The following is a 12,500-nucleotide window of genomic DNA, read 5'->3' as shown; positions in this document are numbered from 1 at the left end:
TAACGATAACTATATTAGCCTCTACACCAGCGGACGATTACTATAACGATAACTATATTAGCCTCTACACCAGCAGACAATAACTATAACGATAACTATATTAGCCTCTACACCAGCGGACGATTACTATAACGATAACTATATTAGCCTCTACACCAGCGGACGATTACTATAACGATAACTATATTAGCCTCTACACCAGCGGATGATAACTATAACGATAACTATATTAGCCTCTACACCAGCGGACGATAACTATAACGATAACTATATTAGCCTCTACACCAGCGGACGATTACTATAACGATAACTATATTAGCCTCTACACCAGCAGACAATAACTATAACGATAACTATATTAGCCTCTACACCAGCGGACGATTACTATAACGATAACTATATTAGCCTCTACACCAGCGGACGATTACTATAACGATAACTATATTAGCCTCTACACCAGCGGACGATAACTATAACGATAACTATATTAGCCTCTACACCAGCGGACAATAACTATAACGATAACTATATTAGCCTCTACACCAGCGGACGATTACTATAACGATAACTATATTAGCCTCTACACCAGCGGACGATAACTATAACAATAACTATATTAGCCTCTACACCAGCGGACGATTACTATAACGATAACTATATTAGCCTCTACACCAGCGGACAATAACTATAACGATAACTATATTAGCCTCTACACCAGCGGATGATAACTATAACGATAACTATATTAGCCTCTACACCAGCGGACGATTACTATAACGATAACTATATTAGCCTCTACACCAGCAGACAATAACTATAACGATAACTATATTAGCCTCTACACCAGCGGACGATTACTATAACGATAACTATATTAGCCTCTACACCAGCGGACGATTACTATAACGATAACTATATTAGCCTCTACACCAGCGGACGATAACTATAACAATAACTATATTAGCCTCTACACCAGCGGACGATTACTATAACGATAACTATATTAGCCTCTACACCAGCGGACAATAACTATAACGATAACTATATTAGCCTCTACACCAGCGGATGATAACTATAACGATAACTATATTAGCCTCTACACCAGCGGACGATAACTATAACGATAACTATATTTGCCTTTACACCAGCAGACGGTAACTATAACGATAACTATATTAGCCTCTACACCAGCGGACGATAACTATAACGATAACTATATTAGCCTCTACACCAGCGGACGATTACTATAACGATAACTATATTAGCCTCTACACCAGCGGACAATAACTATAACGATAACTATATTAGCCTCTACACCAGCGGACAATAACTATAACGATAACTATATTAGCCTCTACACCAGCGGACGATTACTATAACGATAACTATATTAGCCTCTACACCAGCGGACGATAACTATAACGATAACTATATTAGCCTCTACACCAGCGGACAATAACTATAACGATAACTATATTAGCCTCTACACCAGCGGACAATAACTATAACAATAACTATATTAGCCTCTACACCAGCGGACGATTACTATAACGATAACTATATTAGTCTCTACACCAGCGGACGATAACTATAACGATAACTATATTAGCCTCTACACCAGCGGACGATAACTATAACGATAACTATATTAGCCTCTACACCAGCGGACAATAACTATAACGATAACTATATTAGCCTCTACACCAGCGGACGATTACTATAACGATAACTATATTAGCCTCTACACCAGTGGACGATAACTATAACGATAACTATATTAGCCTCTACACCAGCGGACGATAACTATAACGATAACTATATTAGCCTCTACACCAGCGGACGATAACTATAATGATAACTATATTAGCCTCTACACCAGCGGATGATAACTATAACGATAACTATATTAGCCTCTACACCAGCGGACGATAACTATAACGATAATTATATTGGCCTGTACACCAGTGGACGATAACTATAACGATAACTATATTAGCCTCTACACCAGCGGACGATAACTATAACGATAACTATATTAGCCTCTACACCAGCAGACGATAACTATAACGATAATTATATTGGCCTGTACACCAGTGGACGATAACTATATTAGCGTCTACACCAGCGGACGATAACTATAACGATAACTATATTAGCCTCTACACCAGCGGACGATAACTATACCGATAAATATATTAGTGTCTACACCAGCGGATGATAACTATAACGATAACTATATTAGCCTCTACACCAGCGGGCGATAACTATATTAACCCTTACACCAGCGGACGATAACTATAACGATAACTATATTTGCCTTTACACCAGCAGACGGTAACTATAACGATAACTATATTAGCCTCTACACCAGCGGACGATAACTATAACGATAACTATATTAGCCTCTACACCAGCGGACGATTACTATAACGATAACTATATTAGCCTCTACACCAGCGGACAATAACTATAACGATAACTATATTAGCCTCTACACCAGCGGACAATAACTATAACGATAACTATATTAGCCTCTACACCAGCGGACGATTATTATAACGATAACTATATTAGCCTCTACACCAGCGGACGATAACTATAACGATAACTATATTAGCCTCTACACCAGCGGACAATAACTATAACGATAACTATATTAGCCTCTACACCAGCGGACAATAACTATAACGATAACTATATTAGCCTCTACACCAGCGGACGATTACTATAACGATAACTATATTAGCCTCTACACCAGCGGACGATAACTATAACGATAACTATATTAGCCTCTACACCAGCGGACGATAACTATAACGATAACTATATTAGCCTCTACACCAGCGGACAATAACTATAACGATAACTATATTAGCCTCTACACCAGCGGACGATTACTATAACGATAACTATATTAGCCTCTACACCAGTGGACGATAACTATAACGATAACTATATTAGCCTCTACACCAGCGGACGATAACTATAACGATAACTATATTAGCCTCTACACCAGCGGACGATAACTATAATGATAACTATATTAGCCTCTACACCAGCGGATGATAACTATAACGATAACTATATTAGCCTCTACACCAGCGGACGATAACTATAACAATAACTATATTTGCCTTTACACCAGCAGACGGTAACTATAACGATAACTATATTAGCCTCTACACCAGCGGACGATAACTATAACGATAACTATATTAGCCTCTACACCAGCAGACGATAACTATAACGATAATTATATTGGCCTGTACACCAGTGGACGATAACTATATTAGTGTCTACACCAGCGGACGATAACTATAACGATAACTATACCGATAAATATATTAGTGTCTACACCAGCGGATGATAACTATAACGATAACTATATTAGCCTCTACACCAGCGGGCGATAACTATATTAACCCTTACACCAGCGGACGATAACTATACCGATAAATATATTAGTGTCTACACCAGCGGATGATAACTATAACGATAACTATATTACCCTCTACACTAGCGGACGATAACGATAACTATATTAGCCTCTACACCAGCGGACGATAACTATAACGATAAATATATTATCGTCTACACCAGCGGACAATAACTATAACGATAACTATATTAGCCTCTACACTAGCGGACGATAACAATAACGATAACTTTATTAGCCTCTACACTAGCGGAAGATAACTATAAAGATAACTATATTAGCGTCTACACCAGCGGACGATAACTATAACGATAACTATATTAGCCTCTACACTAGCGGACAATAACTGTAACGATAACTATATTAGCCTCTACACCTGGGGACGATAACTATAACGATAACTATATTAGCATCTACACCAGCGGATGATAACTATAACGGTAATTATATTAGTCTTTACACCAGCAGACGATAACTATAACGATAAATATATTAGCGTCTACACCAGCGGACAATAACTATAACGAAAACTATATCAGCCTCTACACTAGCGGACGATAACTATAACGATAACTATATTAGCGTCTACACCAGCGGACGATAACTATAACGATAATTATATTAGTCTTTACACCAGCGGACGATAACTATAACGATAAATATATTAGCGTCTACACCAGCGGACAATAACTATAACGATAACTATATCAGCCTCTACACTAGCGGACAATAACTATAACGATAACTATATTAGCCTCTACACCTGCAGATGATAACTATAATGATAACTATATTAGCGTCTACACCAGCGGACGATAACTATAACGATAATTATATTAGTCTTTACACCAGCGGACGATAACTATAACGATAAATATATTAGCGTCTACACCAGCGGACAATAACTATAACGATAACTATATTAGCCTCTACACTAGCGGACGATAACAATAATGATAACTTTATTAGCCTCTACACTAGCGGAAGATAACTATAAAGATAACTATATTAGCATCTACACCAGCGGACGATAACTATAACGATAACTATATTAGCCTCTACACCTGGGGACGATAACTATAACGATAACTATATTAGCCTCTACACCAGCGGATGATAACTATAACGGTAATTATATTAGTCTTTACACCAGCGGACGATTACTATAACGATAACTATATTAGCCTCTACACCAGCGGATGATAACTATAACGGTAATTATATTAGTCTTTACACCAGCAGACGATAACCATAACGATAAATATATTAGCGTCTACACCAGCGGACAATAACTATAACGATAACTATATCAGCCTCTACACTAGCGGACGATAACTATAACGATAACTATATTAGCCTCTACACCTGCAGATGATAACTATAACGATAACTATATTAGCGTCTACACCAGCGGACGATAACTATAACGATAATTATATTAGTCTTTACACCTGCAGATGATAACTATAACGATAACTATATTAGCGTCTACACCAGCGGACAATAACTATAACGATAACTATATTAGCCTCTACACTAGCGGAAGATAACTATAACGATAACTATATTAGCGTCTACACCAGCGGACGATAACTATAACGATAACTATATTAGCCTCTACACTAGCGGACGATAACTATAACGATAACTATATTAGCCTCTACACCTGCGGACGATAACTATAACGATAACTATATTAGCCTCTACACCAGCGGATGATAACTATAACGATAACTGTATTAGCGTCTACACCAGCGTATGATAACTATAACGATAACTATATTAGTCTCTATAGCAGCAGCCGATAATAACTATTAGCACCTACGCTAGCAGATGATAACTAGCGTAACTATATTGCTGGTGAGGGCAAACTAAAATCATCTGTAACACAAGTGATGCTTTATTGTGTTTAGCATAGGTTATTTGTAATGTGTGTGTGTGTTTGTATCTGCAGGAATGCCGCCACCTCCCCCTCCCCCGCGCGCCGGCCCACCACGTATGGCTCCACCCCTCTCGCTGTTCCCGCCCCCGCTCAACCCCAATGTGCTCAGTGCTCCACCCAGCATCGTCCCCCGTCAGAAGTCTCCCGCTGCCTCGTCCAATGAGGGTGCTCCAAGCGGCTCTGCCCTGCAGATGCCGCCGCCCCCCGGCACCACAGCCAATCCACTGGCCCCCACCATCGAGAAGCGGGCCACGGTGGCGGGTTCGGGTGGCGCTTCTGCACAGGGGGGCGGGGCCACCATCTCCGCCAAACCGCAGATCATCAACCCCAAGGCGGAGGTGACGCGCTTCGTGCCCACAGCGCTCCGCGTGCGCAGAGACCGGGCAGGGGGGACAGGGCGCAGGGAGGAGGAGCGCCCACCAGCCAATCAGCAGACCCCTGCCCACCAGGCCCCGCCCATCGCCCACGCCCCCACCCCGCCTAACCTGAAGACCAAAGACCAGGTGTACGAGGCCTTCATGCGGGAGATGGAGGGGCTGCTCTGAGGTGTGTGTGTGTGTGTGTGTGTGTGTGTGTGTGTGTGTGTGCGTGCTTGCAGATATTGGTCACAGTACAGGTGTGTGTGTGTGTGTGTGCGTGTGTGTGTGTGTGTGTGTGCGTGCTTGCAGATATTGGTCACAGTACAGGTGTGTGTGTGTGTGTTTGTGTGTGTGTGTGTGTGTGTGCGTGCGTGCGTGCGTGCGTGCGTGCGTGCGTGCGTGCGTGCGTGCGTGCGTGCGTGCGTGCGTGCGTGTGTGTGTAATGTCAATAAACAGTTGAGCTGACTCTGATGTCCTGATGAGTGTATTATGTGTGTATTAGAGCTGAGCAGCAGGAGTGGAGCAGGTAATAAACACTGAGCACAGGGTTATGGTGTAATGATGTGTTCTTTAATCCCTCACTGCTCCAGTAACTCTGATCTTCATCATCATCATCATCATCTTGTGTGTGTGTTTATAATGGAGCGCTTCAGTGGACACACACCTGTAGAGTGTGCTCAGTGTTGATGCAGTGGTGTTTGAGGGCTCCTCTGTCAGGATGTGAGATCAGTGTTTGGTGTGTGTAGAGATTTAGCTCAAACACTGATCTAGGGATGCTCACTTCCGATAATTTTGCCAACCGACAACCGCAGCTCGTTAACCGGGTTAATAACGGTTAGCTGGTCAGATTATTATTAAATTAGTATTTAATAAAAATAAATGAATAATTCTCGTGTGTATTTTGTGACAAATTAAATTGAGGTTTATTTAACATGCGAGCAGCAGCAGACAGAACAACAGAGCATATTCACGCATCTGCGGGGTCCAACAGCATCGAAAAAAAGAATAAACTAAACATAAGAAGAATAAAATAAAAGGCCTGCTTTTTACACTTAAATGACCAATTTAGATTATGAAAGGAAAACACTGACTGAATCCTTTAAGAACCGGAATATGCTGCTCGTCTAATGTTGTGTTTTATACATAGCTCGATTTGAGATCGCCCACAGAAAATAGACCTGGGCCTATGCATTTAATCAAGGGATACTCATTTCAGGTAATTTTCCCAACAACAACTGCTGCTGTTTTTCCCAATATTAACTGATTAATGAATTGTCATTTAATGAAAAAAAGATTGAAAGAAGAAGGAATTGACGAGTGTTTGACACATTAAATATTGCATTTTAAAACATTGATTTAACGTGTGCTGACAGCTAATTACAGAACAAAGAACCTGGATACACATATCCCTGCACCAGCAGCGTTTCCAACAGCATGGAAAACAGAATATAGGGCTAAATAAATTAAACTGAATGGCCTGCAGTCCTGCACATAATATTTTCACTTCATTAAACTGCAAGAGTAGGCTAGGCTAAACGAAACCATTGACTGGATTATTTTAAAGAACCTAGCCTAGCGATGTAGTTCTCTCCAATTATCCAAAGTGTTTTTCCTCTGTCAAATAAAAACAGGCCTACCCTAAACAGCAAAGTGTTTTCATTTAAACAGTGACACATCTGCGTGCTGTGGGGATAGTCTGGAGCGCAGCCTGTTGACGGGTAATCCTGCGGCAGAAAAGACCCTCAGATGGCACAGATGTCCCGGGAATACAGAGATAACGCCTCGCTAGAACGGCCAGCGTCGGGAAGCGCCTTTCATTTGCTTTCCAGCAGTCAAGAGGATTCATATCCAAATCGTATTCTCTCAGATAAATGGCCACCTCTGCTTCTGGAGGACCAGTGTCTTCTTATAGGGAGGCATGATCTTCTCCAAGGAGCAACATCATGGCATTGCTCTGGCTGGATTGTGTGCTGTGGGCACCAGCGTCACCCGTGGCCGTTTTTAAAGCAGAGCACATGTTTATAAGTTTGGCCTTCGCCGCTTCTTTTTAGTAATAATAATAATAATAATATCTACCCACCCCCATGCGGACGCTTAAGCACTGCCGAACTTTCGCCTTGAGCTCTGCCCCTCTGAAGTCATCCTCCTCGGCCCTCATCAGATGCGTGTTGCGGAGGCTGAAGATGATGGGGTAAATGTTGGATATTGACATGTATTTTTCTGCAGACGTTACTGTGGTGGCACCTTTTAAAGTTTCCAACACTGCCGCAATCTCAGCCATTATATGCCAGTGTTCGTCTCGCATCTCGAGGGTTCTGGCATCTTGCATTTTTGTTGTCATTCTGTCAGACAGACCCGCTGTAATAGCCCCCCTCTGTTCAAGAAGCCTCCCGCACATGTCACACAGCGAGGTCCATCGTGTCCTGCATGCCTGGATGAGCTGCTGTTTGACAGTTGCATTTGCTCCTGTTTTGCTTCCTTGTATGGTTGAAATGTCTGACAAGCCGCCCAGCTGCAGCGATGACGTGATGCACACACATGTTGAATCCATCATTTACAGCGAGCTGCAGTGTATGCGCAGAACAGGGCGCTGAGCCACAGTTCACTCGCCCTGGAGAGTTTCCGCCACGATGTTCTGTGCATTGTCATGAACACATGCAGACACTTTACCATGCAGAGCCCAGGTCTCCACTGCATCCCCTGATTTAGCTGTCAGGTCCTCCGCCATGTGTCTGTTCACCATACTCTGTTAATGGAGGAGCTGAATTAACTTGATGTAGTGACGAGTGACTGCTGTATAGCGTTCAGCTGTGAGGGCGGTCCAGCAGGCAGTCGTGAGGGCCTCAAACTTTGTGCAGCTGAGTTGTGTTTTAAGCGACTTGTTTCTCTCCTCCAAACAGGTCTCGATTCTGTGGGTAATAGTAGCTCTTGAGGGAATATCGTAATTGCGTTCTATATATCTCAGCAGCTCTTGAAGACCTTCACCACATACGACACTGACAGGCAAAATGTCTTTTACTATCATTAAGCATATTCTCTGAGTTATCTCCTCAGATCTCCTACATCACATCTTCTCCCTGATAACATGGAGGGCAGCATTCGTTGTCCTTCATCACAGAATGCAGGTGGATGTGTGATATTGCATTGTACTTGTACTACTGCTGTATTTTAATACCGCGTTGCATATTTTGCAAGTAACTTCGTCTGCCTTTCTGTCATAATGGTCCCAAGCGGTACTTCTTTTTGCTCTCTTCATTTTGCTTCTGTGAAAACACGCGACCTCTGTAATCATGCGTGATTGCAAGTGTAAAGGACCGTGTGTTCTTAACAAATATGTGTCGTAAATTTATTCATGTAATGTGTGTTTATATAGCGCATTTACTGTGTATGGTCATACACCAAAGCACTTCACAATAATGATGGGGGGGGGGGGGGGTCTCTCCACACCACACCACCACCAGTGTGCAGCTCCACTTGGATGATGCTCTGGCAGCCACAGGACAACGGCGCCAGTGCTTCACCACACACCAGCTATTGGTGGAGTGGAGAGACAGTGATAGAGCCAAGTCAGTGGAAGGGGATGATTGGGAGGCCATGATCGTAAGGGCCGATAGAGGGACTTCGGCCAGGACACCGGGGTTACACCTCTGCTCTTTCACGAGAAGTGCCATGGGGATATTAATGAGCACAGAGAGTCAGGAGCTCGCTTTAACATCTCATCCGAAAGACGGCACCCACTGACAGTGTAGAGTCCCCTTCACTATACTGGGGCATTAGGACTCACACAGACCACAGGCTGAGCGCCCCCTGCTGGCCTCACTAACACCACTTCCAACAGCAACCTAGTGTTCCCATGTGCTCTCCATCCAGACACTGACCAGGCTCAGCCCTGCTCAGCTTCAGTGAGTAACCGCTCTTGGGCTGCAGGGTCATGTGACTGTGGTATTTATTATTTTAAAATGCATAAGGATATAACAATACTACTAATAACTTTAATGTTATTATTAAGTGACAATATAATAATAATAATAATGATTTTAAAGTGTTGAACTGAGAACATTTATCGGTCAAAAGTGCACCCTTTCGCTTAACGGTTAACGGTTAATGTGAGCGTCCCTGCACTGATCACATGATGTACTGGAGCGTTCAGGACAGAGGGATGTTCTGCTCTCAGCACACTGCAGCTGTTTCTGTGGCCTGTGAGAACTTGTACTTTTCCAGCAGTGGACACTGAGCTGATGATTGACTATAAAGCTTGGCATGCTGTCCCGGGAGAGAGCCCTGAGCTCAGAAGATCCTGGAGTCTGGGGCTCCCTCCCGTTTGCAGGGCGCCAGGGGAGTTTGAGCTCGGGTAGATCTCGATGAACTCCCTGTGGCTTATTTCCAGCTAAAGTATGGATATGGATGAGTGAGGAGAGGGGAACTCGCTAAGAGCTGACATGGTATCCATATGGATATGGTGTAATTTAAACAGTGGAAGGAAAAACACACACGAGCACGGGGAGAACCAGCAAAACTCCACACAGAAATGGCATCTGGTTTAGTAGAGACTCTAACCAGAGACAACAGTGCTAACACTGGGCTGATAGGTCGCCCATCTGGAAAGGAGGGGAGGTAGGGCTGGGTTCTGATTGGATCATGAGCTGATGCTGGATCAGCTGAGAACAGTCATGAGCACGTGATCTTGGAAATTAGTTTAGAAATAAACTCAGACTAGTGTTTTAAAGCTGTATTTGTCTTTGACTGGAGTAGGATTGGCCTGAAGTGTTTACATCATCTCCATTACTGAGCAGACAATAAACACACACAGTGATGCAACAGAACCAGAACATGGCGCCCGAGAACCACATCAGCGCCGCAGCAGAGAGAGAAGAGTGCTCCGCGGGTGAACAGTCTCTTCACTGCTGCTGGAGTTTACAGAGTTTATCAGCACATGCCTGTCGAGCCAGCGATGAAGAGCAGGTGAGCTGCTGTGAACGCCTCATTATTCATGCAGACGTGCCGGAGCCTCAGCTGCAGTGTGGAACTTGATGATGCAGAAATAACATGTGGAGAGTTTGGAAAGCTCCATATAAACACTCCTTAATTTATTCATGTGATGTTTGCAGGTTTTGCACTATACACCTCGTCACACACGCGTGTGCACTGCAGTCACTGTAGCCTGACATGATGGTACACTGCACACTACTGTGAAAGAACTAACGCTGAAGTCTGAGTATCTTCACCACATGCCGTGTCCTGCAGCACGATGGAGACCGCTATAATATTTATACAAGATGGTCAGAATGATGTTTATGCATGATGTCTTGCACTATATGTTGCATTTTAATAGTTTAAGCTCATTTGTTCGACTATATATTAGTGGATATTAGTACCCTTCACTGTATAAAGTCCCCATCCCTAGCAGTGATGAAGGTTAGTACACAGTCAGAGCCATACATGTATACCTATATATATATATATATAATATATATATATATTTGACTTATTTGACAGTGAGTTACTGTCTGGGAACCCAGAGTTATTAAGGAAATGTTACAAGCTGAAGTCAGAATTATTACACCACCTGATAACTGATCTCTAATAACTGATTTATTTCCTCTTTGTCATGATGACAGTAAATAATATTAGACTAGATATTCTTCAAGACACTTCTATACAGCTTACAGTGACATGTAAAGGCTTCACTAGGGTAATTAGGGAAACTAGGCAGGTTAGGGTAATTAGGCAGGTTATTGTAAGAAAGAGGCCACACTAAATCTTGGGGTGGCACACAAAAAATACTGTATTCAGTGTTATATATTTCCAGCTATAGTGTTTATATATATATTTATAGTCCTCGAGTATCAGTCCTGGACTATATATATATATGTATGTAATGTATGTATATATGTGTGTGTCCGCGTGTGTGTGTATAAATAATGTATGTATGTATGTATGTTATATTTTTGTTTCTGGTAAATGAAATAATGTAGTTTTAATTCATTTAATTAATTACTCTCGGAAGATTAAAAATGTATTCCTTGAAATCAGCAAGTACATGTGCAAACCAAATAAAAATCCACATTTAGTTTAAAACACCTTTCATTTTTATATTGACCCCACACTGGCCATCCTCGCTGCTCTGTACATGTCGAGAGTTCTACACTGTGCTCTCCTCTCCTGTTTGAGCACTGCTTATCCACATTTACTGATCCTGAAAAGCTCCTATCCGGATCAGATTGATCCAGTCCAATGTTGTTTTGAAAAACTGGCTCCAAAAGTAAGCTGGATTACGCGATCCCGGACCACAAAAACAGGATTACTAAATCCGGATTAAACCTTTTAAAAACCTAACCCTTACAATGATTTAAGTGTATATTTTATTGTTATTGGTCTTTAATTTTTAAAGTTGCTTACACAAATAAGAGGAACTACATGTAGATGAATATCGCCTGTGTGTCCCGCTGGAGAAGCAGCGACTCTTTACTCATCATGAGCGCATTATGATGAGCTGTGTTTACTCGCGCTTCAGCAGATGAGCAGACCTTTACTGTTACTCCAGCACAGTTACAGGACTCCAGCAGCAGATGTTATTCCCGCAGCTGCTGCTGCTGCATCTGCTCTACAGATGAAGATGCTGTCAACATTCACAGATGCAGGATCAGCTCAAACTCCAGCGGCGTGTCCTGCTGACGACGCGCTCTCCGTCACTTCCGGTGTTTGAGCACGTGTGTTACGCTCGGCAACATGGCGGAGCAGCGACAAGCGGCGGAGGAGAAGA

General features: G+C 42.5%; 2 protein-coding genes across 4 annotated transcripts in view; both read left to right on the top strand.

Moving 5' to 3' along the window:
- wbp11 (WW domain binding protein 11) overlaps positions 1-6,633 on the top strand; it is a 14,940-nt gene extending 8,307 nt beyond the window's left edge. Inside the window, 1 exon segment of the mRNA NM_205652.2 lies at positions 5,391-6,633. Within this exon segment, the coding sequence (NP_991215.1) occupies positions 5,391-5,923 (533 nt within the window). The 3' untranslated portion in view covers positions 5,924-6,633.
- Positions 6,634-12,441: 5,808 nt separating this feature from the next.
- The window catches only part of ddx47 (DEAD (Asp-Glu-Ala-Asp) box polypeptide 47), a 13,542-nt gene continuing 13,483 nt past the window's right edge, over positions 12,442-12,500 (top strand). For all 3 annotated transcript variants that reach the window (NM_001020686.3, XM_087242748.1, XM_087242747.1), the window contains 1 exon segment: positions 12,442-12,500. This exon segment is cut by the window's right edge. In NM_001020686.3, coding sequence (NP_001018522.2) covers positions 12,467-12,500 — 34 coding nt within the window. In that variant the 5' untranslated portion in view covers positions 12,442-12,466.

This window comes from Danio rerio, chromosome 3 (assembly GCF_052040795.2).
Source record: "Danio rerio strain M-AB ecotype USA chromosome 3, GRCz13ab, whole genome shotgun sequence".
Lineage (NCBI taxonomy): Eukaryota > Metazoa > Chordata > Actinopteri > Cypriniformes > Danionidae > Danio > Danio rerio.
The sequence above is the reverse complement of the archived record's forward strand: the minus strand, read 5'-3'. Positions and strand labels throughout refer to the sequence as shown.